This window comes from Lepidothrix coronata, unplaced genomic scaffold, assembly GCF_001604755.1.
Source record: "Lepidothrix coronata isolate B3197 unplaced genomic scaffold, Lepidothrix_coronata-1.0 Scaffold141, whole genome shotgun sequence".
NCBI lineage: Eukaryota > Metazoa > Chordata > Aves > Passeriformes > Pipridae > Lepidothrix > Lepidothrix coronata.
In genome coordinates this window covers 1,428,991-1,454,653 of record NW_016690321.1, presented here as the reverse complement: position 1 = coordinate 1,454,653, position 25,663 = coordinate 1,428,991, and the positions used below count along the sequence as shown (strand labels likewise).

Below are 25,663 nucleotides of genomic sequence, written 5' to 3'. Positions count from 1 at the left end.
GAGTAGTACGTTGTTCCACTCTTCTTTGTCATAGACATTCCTCATCACTGCCTGTCTGCTCATACTGGTTTGATTTCTAGAGCAAGAGATGTCTGTGCTCCTGCAGAAGGGTCTGCCTCAGTTAAACTACACCATTGCTGAAAGCCTTCTCCTCCTGTCTGAAACTCCTGAGCCTTTCTCTTTGGATCAGTCTCTTTGCAGCCATCAACACTGCTTCATACTACTCTTATACTTTGCCTACACCCTTGGGGACAGGTGAGCCAAGAGTATACAAGGCAAGTGGTTTTGTGGCCATTACATACCATGTATTGGTGGGCAAAGCATATCTGATGTTATTGTTTCCACTCCAATCTCCTTGAATGCAGGTTTGTTCCAGATGCAGAATTATTTCTAGCCATAAGAAATTTCCTCCTCTCAGCACAGGACCGTGGAGACTGTCCTCCTCCACACATACTCAGAGCTGCACTTTACCTTCTTGCTGTCTGTCAGGATAAAGGCAAAGCCCTGGACTTGGTAAAAGAAGATTTCATTCCTACCTCTTGGAACCGTTTTTTGAAACTAAGGTTTCTCCCCACTCCCATCAACCCTCTTGCAGAAAGTATTTTGCAATAGGTGGTGAGTGGTGAATGAGTGAAGAGCATGCAGTGCATCTACACTCTGGAAAGTTAACCATGAAAACCCACAGGGGAATATAGATTTGATGGAATAAACTTGCGTATGTGTGGGAAGTGTAAATGCGTTGGATAGGCTGTGAATTCACATACAGAATATAATAAATTTCATAGCTTCGATCTCCTGAACACATCTCCAGCCTCTGCAGCAGGCTTTCTAGTGTTCCCATATGACTCTTTGCTGCTGCACAGCTTTGAGCTCTGTATAAAGCCTACAAGTTTCTTAGCCTTTGTGATGCAAATGGGCTTCACAAAATGATGTTTAACTGATATATTTGATTGTCTACTTAAAAGGCCGTGTGACTGTTTCTCGCTGTAAATTCTCATCATTTCAGCTGTTTGATATTCAGTATCTAGTGATTATTTTGTTCTCTCTCCCTCTCCTCCTTTCCCTCTCACACACTTACCAGAGGTCATTGTGTACCATAAGAAGGATCCTGGATAATCTTCCAGATCTGAGCTCGGTCTATGTCCATTGTCCTCTCCTGCTGAAATTCTTCCTGCACTACCCTGAACTTATGGGGAGATTTGGACACCAAGTCCTCCAACTCTGGTTTTCCTGGGGAGACTGCAAGCAAACTGAGGCTGAAGAACCTGATTTTGACACATCTGATCAGCTGAACAGTGCCAGCCCATTACTTCCCATTCTGAAGAGCAATTCCAGCATTTTGCTTATTTTACTGGTATGTGACTTTCACAAGGATAGGCTGCTATCCTGATGGTGTTTTATGGGGGTTTTGGTTCTTAAAGCCCTCAGTGATGTTATGAAGCCAAAGATGTTGATAGAAGGGGCCATGTGTGTATACATAGACTTCTACTTGCCAAGGAAGCCTGATAAGGAAAATGGGACTGCGTGTGTGTTATCTTGTTCTATGTCATCCATCCACTGTGATAGGAAGGGATCTTCTAAGAGTTGGCTGGGAAGGGATCTGAAGGGTCCTGCTGAGGTATGCCATGAAAAACCCTGTTCCATTCTCTATCCAGATACACAGCTGGGTGCTCCAGATTCTTCTGTGCCAGCCTTTCAAGAAGCTATTTTGCTAATTTGGGAGCAATGCTTTTTTATTGATAGATGAAAAGGGTATGAGGAACAAGAACTTTGAAAAAGCAGTGTGCAGAGAGAAGGTCTTGAAAGCACACCTTTCTGTTTGTTTGGGGGTTTGATTTTGTTTTGTTTTTACCGGAGAGTCTTGTCAGAGATTTTTGCAGTACTCTTGAATTTTCAGGACTGCAAATAACATGTTTTATTGCTCTTAAAAAATAAAAATCTTGAGACAGGGAAAATTAACCAATGCAGGAGAGAAAGGGACCTTAAAGTAACAGACTAGTGTTTGCCTTTAGCTGGTGTAATGAGCTCTGTTAATGTATGTAATCATAACAGAATCCATGTCCTGATGGCTGCTTAGAGGCTGTCTCTCACTGCTACTACTCTGACCTGCCCTGTCACCCCTCCCCATCAGTGGCCACTTGTCCCACAACTGTTCAGCCAGTCACATATGAAGTATTTGCTAACTTTTCCACACAAGAACATGAGATTTGCCTGTAAGGGCAAAAGCTAAGAGTTGTGATGTTTCTTCTCCAGTCTGTTAGAGAAATTAAAACTAAATATCATTGAGAAGACAAACCCATGTCAGCAAATGGTGAAGAAGCAAGAGAAAGCAAGGTTTGATTCTGAGTGGGCATCCATTGGGCATTACAGACTGGCGTGTATTTGTTCTGATCTAAGAGGTTATGAAGTAAATTTTAATATCTGGAGTTACTGAAATGGCTGACAGGAGGGCTCTCCTGTAGGGCAGTTCTTTCACAGGGTGATATTGCAGAGTAGGTAGCAACATCCAGGCATTTGATTCAGTTGCAGAACATTAGTAAAAGTGATCAGTGAGTTTTCATATCAGTACAAATTAAGAAGTGTCCCATGAGACTTGCCCACACTGTTATATTTGGCAGTAGTTCTGGAGCTTATCGCTCCATAAACTGAAGCATATGTATACATCACAGGTCTGTCAATAAGCAAAACATAAACAGTGTCTCCTTCCCTTAATGGTACAACATTCCTGCTTTCCCTTTCTGTCTTGCCATGTGCTCTTGCAGAAATACATTCATTTGGCTCTATCCCAGTCTTTAAAGCGAATTGTAATAAATCACAGGCTTTGACAACTCACCTTTCAGTTGTGGAAGCTCATATTCAATCTGAATTTAGATGGACTAATAATACAGAGCAGTATACTGGGATAAATATACTGTCAGATGTAAGGAAAACTTACAAGGTGAATAACTTAAGCCTCAGAATGCACGAGTGAAGTGAAAAGACCTCTGCATGGTACCGTGAAACAAAAATGTATGTCATTCCAAGGATGATTTATTTGCTTATCTACTTTTAATAATTGTCTGGATTAGATGTAATTGATGGTTAGTGACATCATCTGAGACCTTGAGCTCCTGAGTAGGAAGGAAGATGTTAACACAATGGTGCATTTACCAGGACCAGGAAGGCTGTGGCCCTTGGTTCATGCCATTCTGTGCTCAGTGTGTTTATCTGGGGGTGAATATGATTGTGATGACACACCATCCCACTTGTCTTCTCTATGCTCCAGGTCTGAGGTACTCTCTCAGAGAATAGAGACATTGGATTCCTGAATGTCAGATGAAGCAGATCTATGTCAGCAGAGCCGATTGTGCAGTCAGCTCCCTGCCCTTTACTCCTAAAGGTCTCTGATACAGGCAGGATTTAGGCTCAGAACTAGAGAGCTTTTTCTGTCACAGGCAGCCTGTTCTTACTTTAACTGCTTTCCTTGTGTATGGAGTCCCACAGCCATTTTGTCTCCGTCGTCCCAGTCTACTGCATTACTACTGTGTGATAGGGGAAGGCAGCTGGAAAAGGCAGCAGACTGTCCAGTCAGGCTGCAGGCTCAGTTGCTGAGACCGGTTTCCTGTTTACCTCTTCAGCTGTACCATTTGCAGTGCAGTAGCCAGGACTACTGCAGGAAGAGAGGAAAGGTAGTGCTGACATAGTACGTGTTGAGATGGTCATATTATGTCAGCGCTACCAGGCATTTTCTGCCTGATATTTATGGAACTGCCTCTGTACATGCTATGCAAGTGAATTTAATGTTAAATACCTTAACATCAAGAGTATGCCCAAATTAAGGCTACTGGCTCTGAGATTCGGTTCAGAAACTGCAGACAGAGCTCTGTAGTCAAAAAGCAGGCTTGTGGGATAAGTGCTGTGTACGTGACTCTTCCCTTTCCTGTGATTGAGTGATTGCTTGCCTGGTTTATGTAGGTTTCATGCAGTTTAGCTGTTATGTTACTACTGCACATACAAAGCTGACAGCCTTTTGAAAGTTAGTAACTATGGACTAACTCATAAGCTTGATTTTAAATAAGCATCTTTAATATGCAACCTGATTTTTCAAAACAACTAGATGAGCAGAAGTGCTAGAGGCTCTGTTCTCTTGTTTAGGATCTCACTGTCTAAAACCTTCACCTTAAATGCATATTACCCCTATAATTACATAGCTACATACATTCTTTAAGTGGGATATTACTCAGAGGTGCCTAACAGACATAAGTCCTTCTCATGTTCAGCCCTTCTCATATTCAGTTTTCTATTTAATCAGGACATACTTAATCTGAATGGTGCTTTATTAGGCTGTTTCCCAAGGCATCGGATTAGCATAATGGTATTAAATAGCAGTGACTTTTGCCTAATCAGGGTAGAAAGGTAACGTGTGTATTTCTTTCCTCGCAGGACCTGGTCTGCTCAAGCTCTGTGAAAGTGGCTTGGAAGATGTTGATGACTCTAAGAACCTTCCTGGAAAGAAATGAGGATGTCCTTGTCTGTGACCTCCTCCGGAGCCGATTCCTGCAGATTCTGCAGCAGCTGTTGGTAGAGAGCAGCTCAGCCACCCTACAAGGTGACCCCCACCTCTGTGACTTGGTCTTGCTGTAAGATCAACTAGCAGAGTAGGTGGCTGAAGGGACACAGTCTGGGATAAAGTGGTTTTGAAGTGCTGATGTGGCGTCAGTACTTATCTGCATGAGGAAATTTACAAACAGAACTGTACTGATTTACTTTCCTCTTTCAGAGATTAGTTTTGAAGAGAGAGTCTTTTTTTCTAATTTATGTTGTTCTGGCTTCAAACTGTGATTGTTAAACCAAGGCAGGGTTCTCATATACTGCCATCAGTGTTCAAATGGAGAGCTGTGCTGGTAAATCTTCCAGCTTGAATAGGGGCTCAGCTGGTGACTGAAAGACATTCTCTTTTTTGCCTCTTCACTGTGCAAAACAGCTTGTTGTGCCTGAGTGTACACAGTTCTCAGGACAGAAAGACCAGGAGCAGGGGTTGTTTGACTCATTCATGATGTTGATCCCCAAACGGGGACTGTGGTATCACCAAATCTCATAATTCTGTTAAACCTCTCAACAAGAGCAAGGCTGTGACTGGGGGAAATCCCTGTTTTCTTACTAGCCCTGGCTGTGGCATTGGAATTGTTATCCCACTATGAAAGGTGCTGTGCAAAGCAGCCTGTGAGCTTGAACTGAAGGAGGGAGCAGTGCTAGGATGTCCTTGACCCCTTAAGTTAGGGACCCAGCACAGCTTTTTTTTGTTCCTGAGGGGGCCGCCGACACTTTTAACTGCCCTGCTCTGTTTCAGGAGTTTTGCTGTGCAGCATTTGGGATGGAGACAATAAGAGGGGAAGTGTTTTTGCTTTACCTCAGGCCAAGTCAGTAAACTGGAGAAGAGGGAGGGGTTGAAAGCTTAAGGCTACAAGATTAGGGATAAAGAAAGCAATGTTGGCATCTGCTAGATCTGATTGTGTTTGAAATTTTGCACATTTGGACTTGTGGTGTCCCTCTGTTGCTGATCTAGGGATGCCAGGGGCTGCGGGGAGGGAGATTGTCCATTTACTATTGCGGGAGTCAGACCTAATTCTCCAAACTACTGGTGATGGAGATAGGACACTGGGCTAGAGAAGCTTTTGCAAGCTTTGAGCCCTTTTGCTGCCACTAATATCCCCAGCTTCTCTTCATACTGAATTTTGAGCTTGTTAACTGAGTTCCTGGCAGGTCCATCCAGGAAGTCAAACACCAGATGTACTCTGGAGACAGACTTCCTTGTCTCGCAGCACACAGGCAGCTCTCTGTGAGGTCTGAGGTAGTTAAGTCCAGGGGATCTGCATCCCTATTCAAACAGTAGCCTGACCTTAGACAAGAAGGTGGTCCAACAGTGGGACTCCATCAAGAATATGTGAACATTAAAGACACCCATAAATGTTTCCTCCTCAAAACTGAAAACTCCCAAGCTTTTGTAAAAGCGTTTTCTGGAGATGATAGTTGTTTGCTGTAGGTATGGCTGCATACAATATAAAATCTTTATCTCTTTACAGCACTGCGAAAGAGTGAATAATAGGGAGGGAGTTGCCCTGGGGAATTGGTGGTCTAGGCAGCCCCGTTCTCACATACAGACCTGTGGAGCTGTGACTTATTATTGTCTCTGCTCTGCCCTGTGGGATGGGATGGACAGCATTTTTCTGGTCTCATAAGATGAAGGAGAACAAATGCTGCACAGCTGGGCTGCTGTCAAAGCATGGGCTGCCAGTGGTAGTCAGATAGACAGGGGCTAATGACTTCTAGCATATTAGTGGTATCAGTTTGAAAGTGTGATGACCATGCTCCCTACATGGTTCACAACGGGTGTATATGATCCTAGTGTCCTTTTACCCCTTCTTTTCTAGTTGTTCCTAGAATGATGTTGGCAGGATCCAGGTGTAACTCAGGCCAACCCACAGTGGCAGAAAGGGGGCCTGATCCAGAGGGGACCGTAGAGATGAGAATGAAGTTGGGGCTCTGTGTGTGTGTGTAAAAGGGCAATACTTCCTCCCCTAACCCATCCTCAGTCCTGAGCCAGAAAATTAACAATTCCTGGCACATTTTAAGGCACAATAGTTTAGGGTTAACTGAAAACCTAAGATGTCTGTGCCCTTCTTAGCTAACAGCAACCTGCCTGTTTTGCTGAGCCTCCTTTTCCTGGTGCAACTGCGGAGCAAGGGCATGAGGGAGCTGGACAGCACAGACTTCAAGCTACTTCACCAGGGTGAGTATATGCACCCATCTTCTCCTTGCCTTAAGATGATTAGGAGCTGACTCTTTGTCCTTTGTGAGATGTACCTTGCATTATGGTTATGGCTGCTTTGAGTTACTTTCATAGCCAGGGCATTGTAAAGAGCCCTGGTTACTAGTTCAGTCAACAAACCCCAGGTTCTCTTCTTACTTTTACAATACATTTGTTGTCTGAAATCTCACAAGGTGGCCAAAGTATTCCCCTGACCATGACATGATTTCAGGATCAGTGACTGTTGTTGATTTGGCTCATGACAGTATGGCTGATGTGCTTCCTGAATCATCCTTCCCTGTCCACACTTGCTATAACAGTCTTGTGGGGTTCAGGTCACAGTCATGTCCTGTTAATCGGCTATCAGGAAACAACAGCTTAGTGAAACTAGGCTTTCCTTGAAGTGTGAATGCAGAGTATATAGTTCCCTACCAACTGCAGAGCTTGCCCAGTCCACCCCAAAGACACAGAAGGCTGTATTTGTTAACCATAGTGTGACCTGCTGCCTTGTCTGGTGATCCTTACTTGGTGATTTCTTACTTGGCTATTGGAGGTTCATGCAGCCTATGAAAAAAAAGATACTAGAAGGAAATTCAGCTGATCCGTCCTCTTATCTCTTCCCTGCTCTGACAAACTGATCCCTCCAGCAGACTTTGAAGGACTATCCCCTTCGATTTTAAATGTTTCATATCTTGAGGCTGCCTGCATTGGCCTTGTAAGGAAGCAGTGTTTCTCAGACATTCATTAGCCAGGGGAACTGAGGGGTGTGGAAGAACCATGTCCTTTTTATACCAGCATTTTTAGCTGCTGTGATTTCAGAGCAGAGCTCAGATGCTGCCAGTAGTCACAAGCTCCTTTTGCTCTTGCTTTCTGCTCTGTATTTTGCAGCACAACTCTCTCCCTACCCCAACCACCCCATTTATTCCCTCCTTGGCTCCCCAGGATATGTTAACTTCAGGGGTGAGTGTGTGCAAGACGCTGTCCTCTAATGAGGCCTATATGAAGCCAGCTCATAGATGGAAGAGGTGTGTTGATGTGTGTTTTTTGAGAATTGCTTACTCAGACTGTATGCTCTTCAAAAGATCTCCTATGACAGTTTTGCTGAGACCTGTAGTCCTGGATTTCTCTCCCTAACTTCTACTAAACATTGTTCCTAAGTGTTTGGTGTTTACAACAAACATGACACTCCTAGTGTAAGCAGAGTTAGAGAGAGTGGAGAAGCATAGCTCTCCATGCCATTCCCCAGTTTCGTCACCATGCGAGACAGTCACATGGCTGTTTATGCTTGTTCTAGTACTAGGATCAAGCTCACACTGGAAACAGATAACTTGAAGTCCATTGCTCTTGGATTCATTCCTGCCTAATGTGATTTATGCCCTTTAATATACCTTTTTCTATTCCTCCCTCTCTGTTATCATCTTCCACTGCATGGTCCAATCTAAAGCAAACACTGTAGGGCAGTCGTCCGTTGCTTTGTCTGTACCATGCTCTGTTTTATTTTCACTTCTCATCTGAATTCTCCCCCCAGTATCTGACTTCTTCTTGCTCGAAGGTGCTCTGTTAAGCTGGTGTCCTTGTTATTCGCGTTCTTTTGTTTCCAGTCAGTAATCTCTGTGGGAAATGCAGGCCAAGGGACACTGGCCTCCTGCAGCCATCCTTGAATTTTCTGTACTGGAACCTTCATCAGACAACACCTTGTAGTCAACAGAGAGGTGAGGCAAGATTGTATTGATTGCTAAATTAATCTCAGTGAGGTTGTAACTTGGCCATCAGAGACTGTATTCTAACTGTCTCAGCAGGTAAGGTGGATGTTTCTCCATCCAGATGCAGCATTATAATTAACAAAGACCATTTTGTATTTGGGATGCATTTTTTTAGGTTGAGGGTTTTAGTTTGGTTTTGCTACCTTCTGATGATTCGAGAATTGGCTGCTGAAAGACAGAAAGAAGCACTGTATTTTTCTTGTTCAAAGAACACAGCAGTGGGGCACTGGTGCCTAGTTTGAAATATCCTGGTATTGTCATAGTTCAAAAAATTAGACAAAAATAGAGAACAGCTCTAACTGGCCTTCCTGCTGTGTTAGCTGAAGGCTGATCATTTTATTAGCTGGCCAAGCAGTTGCTGGTGCTGTGGGAGATGAATACCAGCATAGCTGGACAGCCTTACTCTGATGAGCTGTGGCAGCTGGGGCTGCCTCACTGCAGCACGGGTGTGCTCTGCACTTCTCTTCTGCTTGTCAAGCTGGTTTAACCTATGCCATCCCATCACCTTCTCTTATTATGTTTCTCCTATGCAGCAGTGGCTGTGCTGCTCTCCAATGTGTCCTTGCTAGAACTCCTGCAGAAGGTTTTGGAATGCACCTGGTTGCGGTCCCCGCCCTCTGGACCTGCTTACCTGTCATCTGAAGATGCCTTGCTGTGCTCTGGATGGCTGTTGGTTGCATCCCTTTTGCTTTATCAGCATCGCTACAATACTGAGGTTAGTAACACTCTAGTGTTCAGAGTCAGCACATGGCTAAACCTTAAAAATAAATATGTGTGTGTGTGTGTGTGTATATAATATATATATATATATTATATCTTCATTAGCACAGGAAAGTCATTTGCTTTGGCCTGGAATCTGATTGCCTTGATTCCTCTTTTGTTATTGTCCACAAGTTATTTCCTGCTGCAAGTTATTCTCCAGCAGGACTGGAAGCTAGCATGTTGCCGAAGGCTGAGACAGGAGTCATGTAAGAGTTAGAGAAGGGCACAAATCCTGGGGGTGAAAGTGCATACCCAGCCCTCCTGATCCAAATCACTTTCCTCTTTGGGACAGAGCAAAATGTACTTTAAGGCCTTTCTCAAGGAAAGACTGGGGGTGGAAGACACATGTCCCATGTTGTAAACTGCTTTTTTGATACTAAAATGATCAATAGTGAAACAGTCACAATCCAAACCTACTATTGGTAAGTAAGTGTTCAATATTAGCAAGCTCTTATGAATGTGGGCAGCTGTCATTGTATCTGATGCTTTGCAGTCCAACAAGAGAGCTAAGCTGGAGTTGTCAGCTAATAATAGAATTACAACTTCGAGGGAAGCACTTTCGAATGCCAACACAAGGGAAAATATTTCCTTTTGAAGTAACTACCCAAGCCTCTCTTGCTACTGGCTTTAGCAGAAGCCTGAGGATAAACATGGCTCATGGATGGCAGGCTGTCAAAGGCTTTGGCCTGTCAGTTCTCAGATGAGTAACCACTGCCCCTACATTGCAGCAGCTACTCCTAGCTCTCCTGTTGAAGGAGTGAACCCAGCAGCCCTTATGCCTGCCTTCCCATACCAACTCTCAGCCTTACTGAAGAGTTTGAACCCTTCTGGGGCTCTCTCTGAGGCTTCATGGCACTGCTGCTCAATGGCTGCTCTGTGAGGGAAACAGCATGTTGCAGACTGCCCTCTCAAGCTGACCTTTCCTGTTTCCCCTAGTTCCCATGTCCCTAACCTGCTCTCCTCCCTTCACCCATGCCATAGTTCCTATCCCTGGGCTCTCTGCAGGCTTCCCAGCTCCAGCAGGCAGGGACAGCTTCTTGCCACTGATGACTTTTGTCTTCCTGGCTTGTCAGTCTTGCTGACTGGCTGCTGCTTCATGTGCTCAGCAGTCTGACAGCCACATGCCAGAAGGCCTGCAGGGAGTAATGAGAGTGAGACAGACAAGTAAGTTACACTGCGGTTTGGAAGCTGTGCAGGACTGGCAACTGGTGGTGAGTGAAACTTGAGGGCCTGATGATGTAACTCTCCCTTCTGGGTCAGTCTCCTGAAATCCTGTCGCTGTTCCCTTGTTTTTCAATGGTCATCATGGGGTAGCATCTAATGACTGGAAATATGTAAGGGAGATTTTTATCTGGTCCAAACCAGCACCCTTTTTTCTCTTCTATTTAATTCTCCTCTAGGTTCACCAAACACTCTCTCTAGACCTAACAGAAGTCCTCAATGCAGTCATCTTCAGGAATAAGAAGCCAGTCCTGCTCTTAGGTATTTTGCATCTGTTACAGGGATTTGGCTGGAAGCAGCCACTAGTACCATGCTACAAGCAACAAGGGAGAACTGGTGACTATGGAATGGGATGGTGGAGATGCTGGAGTGAATCTGGAATCTTTGGTCCATTTGGCATAACTGATCCATAAGTGTGTAACTGGTGGTAAGAAAGAGCAAAAGGGAACTGTCTGGAGTTCTGCTGTGTTTGGACAAATCTTCCTTGGAGGTTGGTAGTGACATCTGGAACTGAGTGTGAACTGTGATAGTGTCTCAAGGGAGGAGATGAACATGGGAACTCATGTTGCCATTCCTGTTTGCAGCTGTTAGCAGCTGCCAAACAACTCTGGTGGTCTCTTAAGCTCAAATTTTCTCTCCTCACCCTCTCCCATGCTATTGCACAGGCACCAACACACAGGGCAGGGCAGAGGAAAACACTGACACACACTAATAAGCGTCTCCCTGTCTAGTGAGCATCATGCAGTTCCTGAGAGCTGCTCTGCGCCAGAACTTCTCCTCCTCTCTGTTGGTGATCGCTGGCCAAAACACAGCCCAAGGCGCTACTCAACCACAGCCATCATCATTGCAGGATGCTGCCTTGCACCCCCTTGCCACACAGCAGGTCTTCTCACTTGTTGTCAGTCTGCAGAACCTTTTGGTGCAAGTCCAGTTGCAGGTATATAAAATATGACTTTTGGAACAACACAAGTGTTGGGCTTCAAGCAGGAACATTAACCAGAGCAGAAACCACCCTATTGCAGAATCAAAGGGGCTGCCTGGTTTTTTTCCTTCTGCCTGCAGTTTCCACCCCTTACAGACATGTGATGAGGAGGAGGGAAAATGCTCTTGCTGCAGTGTAGTGCAGTGAGAAAGAAGGTAAATCAAGCTATGCGGTGCTCCCTGCTGCTGAACTGGGTAGCTGAAATTCTGTGTACTAATGACGGTCTCTGTTTTCCCATCTCCAGCTCTGCAGGGATGCAGAGGGACAGGCATGGGAAAAGTGTAACAAATCCCAGTCTCTCCACTACCCACCAAAAGCAAGGTGCTTTTGTGGGTAGTAAATGCATCAGCGTACATTTAACTTGCTCAAGTGATGCTGTGCTCCTGGGGTAATACATCAGTTTACATTTAGCTCTCTTAAGCAATGTTGGGCTCCTATCTTTACTTTTTGGAGGCTGTTACTTAATATTTTTTTAGTCTCAGAATAAGTAGTCATGCCTTTGTCTGGCTCCTTGATGTGACAGATAATTTGGAGCACATTGCATCCCGTGAAGGAGATGAAAGGTGTTAGTTTCCTGCGCTGAATAATCTTCAGATCCTGCCCTTTATGAATTTTCCTCTTGCAATAGCTGTTAACTGGGTTTGTTTTTTTTTTTCTTTCCTTCTTTTTTTCTTTTTTTGGTATTCCAGAAAGACTTGCTTCTCTCTCAGGCTGTGGTTGCCTGCCTGGAAACATTAGTGGAATACCTGTATGTGAAGAACCAAGATGTTGGTAAAGTCTTCTTGTTCTTTCTTCTTCTGGTTTCCCTCCTGCAGTGATTTTGAGCTCTTTGATCTCTGTCCAGTAGCACTCTGGAGCAGATGCTTAATGAGTTTATGCCCAATATGAAAAATTATTTGTATGCCTAAAGTTAATCATGTGCTTTGTGGGGTGAAATCACAATGCCTGACTTCCCTGGAGGCATGGGCCCTCACTTTGGCTTTGGACAGTGAGATGCTTTCCAGAAGGTAAAAAGGCATTCTCCACCCCCATAAGAGTAAAAGGTTTGGAAATGGAAGGAGTATAGGAATAGGCTTTTACTTCCAGGCCAATTGTATCAAACCTTTAGACCATAAATATAGTGGGGGAGAATCTGAACGTGATGTGTCTTACAAGGATAATGTTGGTCACAGTTTGGCCCCGAGGGAAGGGAGAACAGGGTACTAGGCAGCCTTAGGGAATGGAAGACAGAAATTCTAGATTTCCAGGAGTGAGTGCTAACCTTGGTTTCCAGAGTCCATGTCAGACCTGATGTATACCATGCTTGCAATATAACATAATATGACAGCATTGTACAGTTGAGGGGGAAGGATAGACCCTTCTTGTTGTCAGCCTCAAGCCACAAAGTCCAGGTGCTGGCTCTGTTCTTAAACCAGAAAGTTCTCTGCTCGCTTCAGTCATTTAAACACTAAGAGAGGAGGGGATGGAGTGAATGAACACCAGACAAAAGGGACACTGGTGGGAGAGATGAAGCGGTTGGATGAAGATGTAATACTGCAGATGAATGACAGCCAGTAGCTGACGGGAGGCTATTAAAAGGCTGGGTTAAAAAAAAAAAAAAAAAGTGGCATGTTATGGGGAGGCTTTGCTGATTTGGGATTAAGCTGCTTCAGCAACAGCTGAACCTGTCACTTTGGCTGCTGTGGTGCTGAAGTTCACAACAGCAATAAGAGGAGTCTCCTTATTCCAAGCCGAATGAGGGTCATAGCTGGCTTTGGCTGAAAAATGCAAGAACACTGGAAAGAGTGTTTCCTGGACTCTGCCTCTAGGAGTTGATTCATCTGAGGCTTTTTAAAACCCTCTCTCAGTCCAGAGATTTTTCCAGAAGTGCAGAGCAGGCTCAGTGCTGGTACATTCTTATTTCTAAAAAATACCCCAAAAAAATATTTTACATTATTTTTAGTGTTGTTTTCCTATAGAAAAGATTCTTGTAGTGGCAATAGGAAGGTTATGTGACTGCCAGCGGAAAAGAGGCCTTTCTAACACTCTTGTGAGTTGCCATGGTATAACAAGTTATATCAGCTGACCTGTTGTAGTTGTTTATCCCATACTTCTAACCTGCAGTAAATACAAGGTAATAAAATTTTAATTTTAGCATTTAATGAGAGACTTCATGCCACCACAGACTTATGAGCCTTACCTCATACATGTTTATCATGTATGTTCCTTAGTAAACTGACTTTGCATTGCTGCCATCAGCCTGGCTGGTCCCCACAGTATGCTGTCTGATGCAGATCCAAACTCAGTTTGTGCAGCTTCTGTTTTAGGGCTTTCTTCATTCCCCAAAGGGTACTCTGCAGCTAAATAAAAACTGAGGTCAGGAGAGTTGTCCTCATATTAAAACCGGAGGTTATTATTTTTGAAACCCCAAGATAAGGATATTCCCTTGCTATTTTATGACATGCACTCCAGGAGAAGGTTTCTCTTCCTGTACCAGCACAAAGATGGACAAAATGTATTTTTTGCTTTGAAAAGCTATTAAGCTTTTGTCCTTTTGACTAAACTTGCCCTAAGAGTGACAGATTAAAAGGCAAGTAAGAACATAGCAAACTATCCCCTTAGTGTTTCACAGCATGGGGTCTAGAAGAGAAAACTTGGGGTCAGTATTGAAGATTGTCCTTAGCTGGGTTCAGCCTGTCACTTGGGCAATTTTACAGCTGTCTTTCATTGGCTTCTCCTTCTGTCCCAGCTCTACATGTTGCTTCACAGCCATGGCACCGATTCCTGCTCTTCACACTGCTCAATGGGGGCCAGAAGTCCTTTCTGCAGCCAGAAGTTCTGAGGCTGATGACTTTGGTGAGCAGGAGAAGGGCAAGCTGTTCTCCATTTTTCCCAGTATGTTGGTACAATGCATGTGGGTCAGTTATTGGAACTTAACCTGCTACACACACCCAATCTTAGATACTGCTGTGGCTTTGTCTGGCACTATATTAGTGACCTATATTAATAATGATACTTTCGAGTGAACTTCCCTTCCACACCCTGCAGAAACTGACTGCTGTTAGCGAGTACTTCCTGTTCTTCTGGTGTTTGTAGCATTTATTTATAACATCTAGGACCCCTGGGGGGAGAGAGGAAACCTGCAGAGAACATACAACTGCTGTTACCAGTCAGGGAGCAAGCTGACTGCTTGGCATCACAGCTTGTCTCCCCATCTTCAGCCTTACAGACATGACTTTTCAGGACAGGGAGTTAGCACAATATACTACCTTGCTGTATGTGGGGCCTGTGGGCTAGAGGGGGAATGTGGTCCTGCCCAGCAGAAATACTGAAGATAAAGCCCTCTTGGCAGTGGATGAGAGGAGGGGGCTATTAATGCGAACCTTCCCCCTCCAAATACAAGATGGATCTGTGAGTATTTGCTGCTTTATTTCAGTTTTAAAAGGTTACCTGATTTATTTTAGTTACTTCCCGACCTAAACCAAAATAAATATGGCTATAAATCAGAGCACTGTAAACACAGATACTTGCACTGGTTCTATTAGAGGTGGTATAAAAATCAGGCCTGTGGTTAGGGTGTTGCAGCATCCCATCACATAGAAGAGGTCTTGGCAGGCGATGAGTCACTGTTGCAGTCTGCGGGTCTTTCACTATTTAATGCCTCTATTTTTTCCTTTGTTCAAGTTTGTGAGATATCAGAGCAGCAATATTATTTCTCAAAAAGAAATTAGCCAGATTCTTCAGGAGGCAGCAGAAGCCAACTTAGCAGAACTGCCTGAGGCCACATGTTGTGCTCTTCACCACTTCCTTTGTCAGGTAAGAAAGCAGTGACTGCCGAGGAAAATTGGAAAATTCCTGGGTGTTTGCTTTAGCCTTTGATGGGGAGCCATAAACTTCCTTTTGAGGAGGCTATAGTAAGATGAAGAGGAATCCTGCAGCTGCTACCTTGGCCTACTGCCCCGAGGGGTGTACAGTGGAATCAGAAAGGGAGTGATGCCAGCCACTGCCTAAACTATGTCATCAGATTGGGCGGCCCCTTGATTACCCCCCAGATCAAAGTCTGAAGATTTCATTGCTCTGTGTGGAGATGAGGGAGGGAGTATGAAGGAACAAACCCAACAGTTTTCTGGAACAGTTGGTCATTCTTTCTTCTGACTGCTCAGATTCAGAGCAGTCATTACCAGGTGGAGCCAGTGCAGTCAGGGACCATTCAGACCTTGCTGGATCGTCTCCTGGGACAGAGGACCACGTGTATAAAACATCAGGACATTGTGTATCCTTTGCTGGGCAAATGCCCCACATAGGTGATGTGAGTGGTAGGTGTAACAAAGGTTGGAAGGGTTACTTAAGCTGCTGTTCCTTTTCTTGTTCCAGCTGAAGGCAAACAAAATTGAAAAACTGAGTGGTTGCTACACTTGACTAACTTTGGGATGAAAGACTTCATCATCTCCTAATCTGAGAAGATGTTTGGGAAATACAGAGACATTTGGGATGAATGATGGCTCTCTGTGTGGGGCTTGCATTCATCTGTAAGGCAGAGGTGGTCTGATGAAAGGGGAGCAGGTTGGGGAGTCTGACTTCAAAGCAGTAATGATCTCTGTATTGATTTTCCTGGAGTATGAGCAATGAGTTAACCTCTGTCTGCATGCTGGCTACTGCTGGTATGCCCGTGAAGTAGTGAAAACCCAAAGATGACTCAGGCACTTTCAAAGTGCAGGGAGCATTTGGGAACCAGTAAGGGGAGTTAGCAAATTTTATTCTGCTTGGCCCTAGAGTTGCCCGCTGAGAACTGAATCCTCCTTTTCTCTGGGGATGGAGTCGGGGTTACTCCCAGATTCCTTGTGGAGAAAGAGGGGGCCTGGTGCAATATTTGGTTATTTCCCAAACTTTTCTTTGTCTTCCTGTTTTCATCATGCTGCATTGCCTTGCCTCAGACATATAGCAGTGATGGAAGTGGCCAGGGCACTGATTTCCTGTTGGTAGGGGGTCTTCCTTCACTGTGGAACACCATCATCAGCCATATGCAGGATGTGCAGTGGGTGAGGTATTTGTTCCGTGAGGAGTAGCTTGTCTTTGTGCTTACCCCCAATGTGATACTACTTCTCTGTTGTGGGACACCGAGAGGGCAAGTTGTCCTGGTGGAAACCATCCAGATAGTCATGAACAGGGAAGACAAAATCCTCTGGTCAAACTCAAGCTTTGACATCAGTTTTGTTGAGAAAGAATTTTTCTTCAGGTTTACCTACACTGATGTTTTTCGCATATGTTGGGAGTGGGGCTCCATGGCTTGGGGAGGCTTGGTTTAGTAATGAAAACCTCCTGTCAGTGGTATGTCAAATGTGGGAATTCCCATAGCATGCTGGAGTTCAGCCATGCCTTTCCTTTGGTTTCCACTCATGATGCCAATGACAGATGTCTGGGAAGCGTGGCAGTGTCCCTCTCACACATTGGCAACTGAAATGAGAAGATGCGATGTGCAGAGCAGAGGAAAAAGGCAAGAATGGAGCAAAGACCCCATCCTGCCATTTATTCCCAGTGAATAGTAAGTAGAGAGAGAAGATGGACAAAGGAAGTAATTTGTTGCTCATTTTGAGAAAAAGCTTTGCTGAAACTCATTTATAAAGTTCTGTTGCTGAAACGGCTCAGTTTCCTTTTCTGTGCAGGGTGAGGCTTGGTTGATGCCCTTCAGCTATCAAACTGCAGACCTGCCGGGGGAAACGATGGCGTAGAGGGATGCCATGGAAGAGGTGCTCTGCTCACCCGCCTTGGCTCATGGCTCTCCGAGATGGCCCCTTAGCTCTGGGCTGGCAGGGGCGGCGGGGGCTCAGCGAGGACCCCGGGGAAGCAGGATATGCCTCGTGTGCCATGGTGCTGAGTAGACTTCTTCCAGCTCACGAGTGACTCCTTCGACTACAGCTCCAGCCCCCACAACTGTCCTGTTGCCTCCACACCCTTTAAGTGTCCCGTTCCCGTCGAGGCTCTAATTAACGGGGTTCCTTCCCTCGCGGAGCCGGGAGAAACCCTCCCACAACGAGAGCGGCCCCGACGGGGGGAAACCTCCCAGCGCCGGGGGCCCAAACCCGGGCAGCCCCGCCGGTGTGGGGCCGGTGCCGGGGCGGGGCGGGGACTCAGGAAGTGACACGGCGGGGCGGAGCGGGGAAGCGGCGGCGGCAGCGGCATGGCAGCGCGGCGGGCGTGAGCGCCGGCCTCGGCACCCGGCACCCGGCACCCGGCTCCCGGCCCGCAGGTGAGGGACAGCCTGCGGGGGCGGCGGGGAGCCTTCCCCGTCCCGGGAGTCACAGCGGGGCCGGAGGGCACTGCCCGGCCGCGGCAGGGCAGGAGGGAAGGGCGAGAGCAGCCCAGGCACCGCTCCGGGGACACGGCGGGGCGGGGGTGGCCGGGAGCGGTCCCAGGGAAGGGCCCTCTTGGGCAGCCGGGGTGTCCGTGGAGCGGCGCGGGCAGTGCGGCCCCGAGGCACTTCGCTGGACCCTGGGTTAAAGGGCTGTGCCCGACGGGCTCTGCCTGCCATCGCCGCCCTGGCCCCGCGCTGGAGCGGCGGGAGGAGCGGACCTCCGCAGCCCGGGGAGCTGCCGTCCTGCCCCGAGGGTTCGCATCCCCCATGTGCCGCCTGCTGCGTCCACTTGACACGGCTCCGGCTGGGTTACCCGCAGCGCGGCCGGAGTACTGTCGGCTAATCCCGTTTCCACTCCACTGTCCCTGTGTGACTGCCGTTAGTTTCAGCGATGCTTGCGGGAGAATCTCCATCTCCCTGTGCCCGCGGCCGCCCGAGACCCTCGGGGTGCTGCTGACCCCCTCCGGCGGGACGGGAGGCAAGGGGTGGGCTGGGATGGACCCGTTCCTGCTGGAAATCACAGCACCTCGCTGGCTTCTGCCGAGGATGACAAACTGTGTGGTGAGTGAGCTCTGGGCTTGGCGGCTGGAGGACTTTGGAGACAAGCAGGTGTAAATAGCCGGTGTTTCAACTGAAGCAGCTGGTCCTGTAAGCCCCATGGGGAACTGTCCGAGCAGAAGTCTGAGCAGCAGTGTTTCACTTCCAAAGCTTTTCGTTCAGTTGTGACAAGAGATTAATCCTCATATGGTTGTTGGAGAAGCGGCTCGGGAATGGATTCATGGGGTGGGGAGTTTTCATTTCTTGTTTTGCCACAGTGTGCTCCTGGCACGGGCAGGCTGATGATGCTTTCCCCCCTGCAATTCAGTGCCCTGCAGAGGAGAGATGGGAGGTACTGCAAAAGTCCCTCTTGAGAACCAAAGCGTGGCAGCGTGGCTCTGCCTTGCAAGCTCATTAAGTGAATAAATCTCAGGGATGCTTGGTTCAGAGGGGCTCTTGCAGGAAAATTTATAAAGTCATTAAAAACATTTTAATGGAAAGTACTAACCATCTATACACAGCATCTGTTGTCATGTCTTTGGAAAAACACATCTAAATTAAGAGGATGGGAGACAGCGAGACAGACTGGTGGGCTTTCTGCTGAAACAGACAGCTGGCCAGGGCTGTGAGGGAATATTGGTGGAAACTCCTTCCCATCTGTAGCATCAGGCCAGGCCTTGGCTCCCTGGACTGCTCTGGGAGCATAAGGCAGAGCTGTCTTTGGCAGGAATCAGTTCAGCAAGGAGTAGGGAGGAGCAGCTCTGTGGTGTTTTCATCTTATCCCTCAGCAGGTGTGAAGACAGAGAGTTCGTGGGGAAAGTGTGGAGGAACATCTGCAAGGAGCTTTCGCATCTCTGCACTTACACAGTCTGGCCTGGAGAGGAGGGAATGTCCTCTGCTTTTAAAATGTGATGAAATGGGCAGGGCAGTGAAGGGAAATAAATTTGAGGTGGTCCCACATGGCATCAGCAGCCTCACATTCCCTGTGGGAGAGGGAAACAACCTGGGTCCTGCTTCATTTTTGCTGGGGTGTTTCAGCCCTGATGGACAATGGCAGTAATTAGCTTTGATGTGAGAATGAGTGCCAGCAGGAAAGGGGTCAGACCAAAAGGTGATGGGCTTCTGGTGTGGCATGGTTCTCCAGTCCTCTGCTTCCAACCTTGTCCCCTGGCACAGTCGTTAGGGCTGGTGCAGGAGGATTTGTAAAGTAATTGAAATCATTTTCATTGAAAACACCGACCATATATACTTCAGCATCTGTAGATCATATCTCTGGAAAAGCCCATCACTGTTCTGAGACTTGGAAGAACCCAGGCAGGCTGGTGGACCTTCTACTGCAGCAACCAGCTGGTTGGCAACTGCTTTGGCCGAGAGCTTCACTTTGCTCTGCTGCTGCCTTGAACAGAGTTTCTTGCAGCTGAACTTCTTCCCCCTTGGAGCGACCATTTAATATCCTGCGGCCACCCAGCTCCCATGTTGGAAGCAGAGGATGCGGTAGCCCCTGCCCTTACCAGGCATGCTGGAACTGCCACCGGCAGCGTGGCAGAGCTGTTGTGGGCAGCATTTCTACTGTTTGCCTTCCAGCCTGGTCTGGAGGCCACTGGCTGCCTCCAGCATCTCTCTCCAATTCTCCATGACCATGGCAAATAACCAGCCTGGTCCTTATGGTCGCATGTCCGATCCAAGGGGCAAACAGTAGCCCATGTCCCAGGGCAGTCGCACTTAGTGCTTTTGAGTTGCTGCACTTCCTCCTCCCTGAGAGCCTGGGAGGGAGTAAGCAGCTGTGGGGGGCTCTACAGAGGGGAGACCCACACCACCTTGCTGAGCCAGGCCTTGGGTCCTTGGGTCATGTTTTTTGGCAGGGTGAAGCAGTCTTCTGGGAGCCAACCAGGCTGGTGGGTTCAGCAGAGTATCTGTTTGCCTGGGCTGAAGAATTTTTCCTTACAGCCTTGGCTTGTCAGTGTGCTTTGTGGATTCATGATTGCTGGAATATGGCTTAATCCTAGCACCACAGTGGGCAGAGGGGACAGACTCAGACCTGGTGTGGGGGACTTGTGCTGCCGTTCTGGCTCTGCATTGTGTCTGAAACATGGGATGTGTTGTTGAGCCCACACTATGGCCAGCTGTGTGTTCCTCGGTAAAGTTGGTTGTATTTACTCTGATCTGTTCCCTTCCAGGGGTGCCTTTTACAGAGCACAACAGCAAAATAATTCAGAGGGTTTCTCATGTTTGCCCTATGCTGTTCTCCTTCCCCCATTGGGGTTGTGAGGGTGCTTGGCTCAGCCTCAGCAGGAGGTGTATGGTGGTAGCTGCTGCTGATCTTTGCAAGGCTGGGAGAGCTGCTGGTGCTGCCTGCTTTGCCTCTCTCATGGACCCAGGGTTGAACAAATTGTATTAGTTTTGAAAAAGAAAAACAAAAAGAAAAAAACAAGAAGCGATTTGTTTCTGTTCCACTATTAGGGCATTGCAGAGAGAAGTTTGCCCAGGCAGGCGAGTGTGGGCTCAGGAGGTCAGTGTGTCAGAGGATGAGGGCAGCTCTGGTGGCTTTACACATCTGCCTTTATGTCAGGAACAGGGGGCGGCATGGGCAATGCCTCTGAAGGAGCTGCTGCCTCTGTAATTGCGAGTGGCCGCTGCTTGACTCAGTGGAAACCTTGTCCCTGCGGATGGGCCACCACCTCGAGTTCTGCTGCCTGGAGGCTGAGCCTCATTCTCGAGGACCATCTCCCCCAGCCTCTCCTCTGCATGTTGGCTGTGGATGAGGGACCCTTGTAATCAGGAGCAGCTCTGCCCAACAGCATCTCTGCAGAGCCTCAGACACCACCTCCTGGGGAGGGACTTGTTTGGGGCAAGGGGGAAGTTACCACCAGGTCACCCAACTGTTGCTTTTCGGCATGGGGCCTGCAGCTGGCACCTGGCTGATAGTGAGGGAAAAGGTCCAGGTAACAGCACCCCAAGGGGTGAAGGGAGATGGCTGAGCGTGTCACTCAGCCCCTTGGCAATCCTCACCATCCAGCCCTGCTGTTTCAGTTGCTGGGCTGCTCTAACTCACAAACCCAGCAAAAAGCTAGCTGTTATTTTTGGGATAACAGGTAGGACTTAATTTTTCTTCTGGGTCAGTGCTGAGTCAGATCCCTGGGGGCCCAGCCAACAATGGAGGCAGGTAGAGAGGAGGAGGAGAGAGACCTCAGAGGGGAGAGCAGGCTGGCTGCAGCATCACCCCGTGGCTCTGCTCTGGCGACTGTCTCCCTCAAACCCTCATGAGGACAAGGGAGAGGCAGGCAAGGACCCTGATGCCAAGTGCAATGTGCTGTTGGTCTCAAGTGGTTTGTGTGACTTTTCATAAGTCTCCTCACTGGTTGTTGGTTTTGTTGGTCTGTTTTTTTCCAGGTTGCAGTGGCCAACATGGATTTTTTCTTCATCTGCCCTTTTCTGCTGGTGCTGCTGCTATCTCGAGGCAGCTTCGCAGACCTGGAAAAACAGAGGGTGGACTCTGGCTTGGAAATCTGTATCCTCTGCAGCCTGCTCCTTGTGACTCAAATACGTGCTCATTTCTACTTAGGCTGGAGGGAGCTCATGTGCAGGGAAAGGGTCAGAGACCACAGAAAAGGCACAGGGAAGTGGAAAAGAGAGAATCCAGAAGCACTGGGAAATTGCTGCTTTGCTCTTCTGTAGAAGGGTTTTAGCCAAGCTCCTGGGTTTGCTAGGCAAGTGCCTGGCTTGATGCAGGAGCAGAAATGGTGGTGGTGCCTGGTGTTCTACTTTTTCTTTCTGCTCCATCATGCTGGGCACTGAGCATGTTTCCCAGTCTGTGCTTGGAAGTGGCCTGGCCAGCTGGGTGGCAGAGCACGCCTGGGGTCTCAGTGCTTTGGGGTCACCGTCTGGGATGGTGGGAGACTACTTTTGGGCTTGTGGCACTTGGAGTTCTCTGTGCCACAGGCATTTATTGCCCGTGAGAAGGTGGGCTAATGCAAGCCCTTCTTAGCATGCAGCAGCATCCCCTGGTGAACAGGCAAAGTATGAAAAGATATTTAGTATGTGGAGACACATATGGGGAAAGTGGGAGTTCATGTTCCTCCTCCAGCCCCTCAGCCAGAGCATGGACTGGCAAGTAGAAAGCTCCCCAGTTGCTCTCAGCATTGTTAAGGGCCCTGCTGGGGTGTCTGGGCAAGGGGGCTCACTGGAAATCTTTGTTTCGTCCTGGCTCAGATGCTGCCCCCCAGCCCTCAGGCACGCCGTGGAGAACTGGGGGGACTGGGATGGTGCAGAGGGGCATGGGAGCCAGAGGTGGCAGAGTGCCAGCAGTGCCCTTGACACTGTTGCAGATAAGAAGCTGTTTGAGGTTAAGCGCAAGGACCAGATGAACGCGCTGAAGAATCTGATTGAGCTCAATGACGTCAACCAGCAGTACAAAATCATTGACATCATGCTCAAGGGACTTTTCAAAGTGAGCCACAGCACAGGCTGCGCTTGGTGGGGCTGGGAAGGGTGGGCCAAAGTGGGGAGGGCTGGGGGGCCTCCATGGGGTCAAAGAGAAGAATTGTGTGGCAGGTGAGCTTTAGGACCTGAAGGGAGGATGCTATGGGGCTTCAAAGTGGGGCAGCTGGGGCAGCACCTCGAGGGTACAGGGAAGAGCTGGCGAAACAGGGCAGTAACTGAGAGTTCTGGCAGGTGCTGGAAGACTCTCGTGCTGTGCTCATTGCTGCTGATGTGCCTCCCGACGGGCCTTTCCCTCAGGATGAGAAGATAAAAGATGGTAGGTCCTCTCCGGTCTTTACCCCCTCTCCTTTTTTGAGTGCTCTGGTGCATCACAGACATTCCTCCTGGGACTGGCACCGGGGTAGGTACAAAACCCCTGTGTATCCAGACCAGGCCTGGGCTTGACCCTGTCTGTCAGAGACCTTATTGTTGCCTCTGACTAGCTCGTACTGGGGAACCTACCCATTTTAACTCAGCCTCCCCACCTCCTGGTGGGGACATAAGTGCCAGTGGGATGGGCCATGTGTGACGATGGGGTTGGTGGCTGTCCCCACAGCATACTCCCACGTAGTGGAGAATACTGCTTTCTTCGGGGATGTTGTCCTGCGCTTCCCCAAGATTGTGCACCACTATTTCGACCACAACTCCAACTGGAACAGCCTCATCCGCTGGGGCATCGGCTTCTGCAACCTGACGGGTGTGTTCGAGCAGGGACCCCACTCCCAGGTCCTGCGGCTGGTATGGCTCCTGGTCCCCCCTGCCGTGTCCCTACTCTGCTGCTTAGGCTGGGGGGGTGAGGTTTCTGGGGTAAAAGGAGGGCAGGAGGAGTGTACTCCATGTCTGAGGGCTGTCCTTGGGCTGAGTGATGGGAGAAGAGCATAGAACATAGATGGGGCTGGTGGGGAGGAGGGGATCCTGGTCACAGTAAGGGGAGAGTGTGAGTGGGAGGCACCAGTGCCCGATGTGGTCTCCGCTTTGCTCTGCAGATGGCTCAGGAGCTGGGAATCAGCGAGAAATCGCCCGATTACCGCAATCCCTTTAAAACGGACCACTCAGAGGTAAGACAGCAATGCTGCCAGCTCACCTTGTGGGCTTTCCCCATTGCAGCTCCAGGCAGCTGGCTGGGGAATGGAACAGGTGTCTCGTTGGGAATAGCCAAAACCCCACTGAGGAAGCATGGCTGAAACACACTGAATTCATTGGCTGGGCTGCAGTTGACTTTAGGAACCTGGTACCATCTCCTTTCTCTTGTGGCCACCTGCCCCATGGTCGAGATCCTATTTGCCTCATGCCACATCCGTCCTCAAGCCCTCTGGCACCATGAGGCTTGTGTGTTGGCTTTGGCAGGGGGTTGTGCCTCTGGGAGGCTTTGGGGCTCCCCCATCCTGACCCCTTGCTGTCAATCCACAGTTTTTCCCCAGCGCTGACACCTTTCAGAAGGCGCTGAGGGACGAGGAGAAGAGGAGGAAGAAGGAGGAGAAGCGGAAGGAGATCCGCAAGGGCCCGCGCATCTCCCGCTCGCAGTCGGAGCTGTAGCGTGCGGGGGCTTGCGCCTTGCAGTGGGGGCGACACCACTGGGACGCAGAGTGGCTCGCTCCCTCTCGGCAGCCAGTGCCTGGCGGTCCCCTTTCCGTTTGTGCCGTGGGTTTTGTTTTGTTGCCTTTCCCTTTTGTTCAGTGGAGATTGGGTGGCAGTGCTGGTGGGTTGCCCCAGTGCAGCTGGAGTGGGGTATGCCTTCCCCACAGCTAAAGCACAGACTAAAGGAAAAGCAGTGGGGCCATCCCCTGGGCTGGTTGGGGTGCTGCTGCCTGTGGGGAAGTAGGGTGTGGGGGACATGCTGTGCCTGAGGAGCCCAGGAATCCCTCCACTCCACAGCACACTCTACACTGAACCTGCCTCCTCCAACATGGGTGGGGCTGGGGAGTGCATCACACCAAACAGCCTCATGAGCAATGCTGCTTCTCTCAGTTTTGGTTTTTGTTTTGTTAAACTGGTGATCTCATTGGCACCCCCCACCCGGCTCTACCTGGTCTCTGCACAGCTGCTACCTCTGCCAGATCAGCTCTCCCCTCTTCCCAGTGGCTCTCTTACCGAGGAACATGCATTTCATTGTCCAGATGTAGTTTAAAAGGCCGACAGCATCTGTTCCTGGCCTGATGGCATCTTGTTCTCCTATGCAGCCACCACTGGGCGTTCCCGCAGGGAGGCAAACACACGGTGAATTTTTTGAAGGAATTTCAGTACTTGGCCTCTTTGCAGCCAATGGGTGGCTTTAGTGCAAGCCCTGCTGATGCTGAAGGTACTGGGGAACCAGCCCCCAGCCGCTGTGAGCCTGTGCTGCACCTCATGCCCTGCCCCTGCCATCCTGCCCCCATCCCTCCTCTGCAGCGCTCATCCTCTCTAAGTTAGACTCCAAAGCCTCTTTGGCAGAGGGACAGCCAGATAAGGGCATGTGGGGATAGCAGGGCCGAAGCAGGGAGCGAGCCAGCTGGGGAGCAGAGGTGAGGGGCTGGCCCCTGGACCCGGCACAACCCCCCTGCTGTTTCCCATCATCGCTGATGACCTCGCACCAGAGGAGGCTCTTGCAGAGGGACCATCCCCAAGAAGTGGGTGCTCTGTGCCGGGCTGGAAGCATCGCAGCCTTTGGGAAAGGGGAAACGTCCTGAATTTTTAACAGCAGAGCCAAGTCTCTCCAGTGGGGGGGTGGCAGTGGGCGCGAGGTTTTTTTTTAATAAAATTGACTTTATTTTATTTTGTTTTATTTTTTTTAAGTAAAAGAAGCGTGGCTTTTGCTCCCATTC

General features: G+C 48.6%; 2 protein-coding genes across 4 annotated transcripts in view; both read left to right on the top strand.

Moving 5' to 3' along the window:
• MEI1 (meiotic double-stranded break formation protein 1) overlaps window positions 1-17,132 on the top strand; it is a 37,462-nt gene extending 20,330 nt beyond the window's left edge. The window contains exons 18-31 of one of the 2 annotated variants that reach the window (XM_017827599.1): window positions 81-255; window positions 366-513; window positions 1,082-1,354; window positions 4,423-4,588; window positions 6,665-6,769; window positions 8,389-8,499; window positions 9,084-9,265; window positions 10,713-10,794; window positions 11,265-11,470; window positions 12,205-12,286; window positions 14,244-14,350; window positions 15,179-15,310; window positions 15,658-15,767; window positions 16,907-17,132. In XM_017827599.1, coding sequence (XP_017683088.1) covers window positions 81-255; window positions 366-513; window positions 1,082-1,354; window positions 4,423-4,588; window positions 6,665-6,769; window positions 8,389-8,499; window positions 9,084-9,265; window positions 10,713-10,794; window positions 11,265-11,470; window positions 12,205-12,286; window positions 14,244-14,350; window positions 15,179-15,310; window positions 15,658-15,767; window positions 16,907-16,952 — 1,925 coding nt within the window. In that variant the 3' untranslated portion in view covers window positions 16,953-17,132. The remainder of the gene's footprint in view (window positions 1-80; window positions 256-365; window positions 514-1,081; window positions 1,355-4,422; window positions 4,589-6,664; window positions 6,770-8,388; window positions 8,500-9,083; window positions 9,266-10,712; window positions 10,795-11,264; window positions 11,471-12,204; window positions 12,287-14,243; window positions 14,351-15,178; window positions 15,311-15,657; window positions 15,768-16,906) is intronic. The other variant, XM_017827600.1, reaches the window with a different exon arrangement.
• A 554-nt stretch (window positions 17,133-17,686) lies between these two features.
• Window positions 17,687-25,607, top strand: CCDC134 (coiled-coil domain containing 134). 2 transcript variants are annotated; one of them, XM_017827603.1, is made up of 7 exons: window positions 17,687-17,741; window positions 21,774-21,891; window positions 22,709-22,830; window positions 23,055-23,139; window positions 23,419-23,600; window positions 23,849-23,920; window positions 24,273-25,607. In XM_017827603.1, exons 2-7 carry the CDS (start codon window positions 21,789-21,791, stop codon window positions 24,396-24,398), a joined length of 690 nt encoding a protein of 229 aa, XP_017683092.1. In that variant the 5' UTR covers window positions 17,687-17,741; window positions 21,774-21,788; the 3' UTR covers window positions 24,399-25,607. The 2 variants fall into 2 exon arrangements, with proteins under 2 accessions (XP_017683092.1, XP_017683091.1); XM_017827602.1 differs by lacking the exon at window positions 17,687-17,741 and adding an exon at window positions 18,110-18,407.
• The last annotated feature ends 56 nt before the right edge of the window (window positions 25,608-25,663 follow it).

Excerpts from the sequence above, each read along its gene's own strand:
- CCDC134 (XM_017827602.1), top strand. The coding sequence starts at position 18,114 with ATGTGCCGCCTGCTGCGTCCACTTGACACGGCTCCGGCTGGGTTACCC. Across the intron at positions 22,831-23,054 it reads TGCTCAAGGGACTTTTCAAA|GTGCTGGAAGACTCTCGTGC; the intron begins GTGAGCCACAGC and ends GAGTTCTGGCAG. Across the intron at positions 23,140-23,418 it reads GGATGAGAAGATAAAAGATG|CATACTCCCACGTAGTGGAG; the intron begins GTAGGTCCTCTC and ends CTGTCCCCACAG.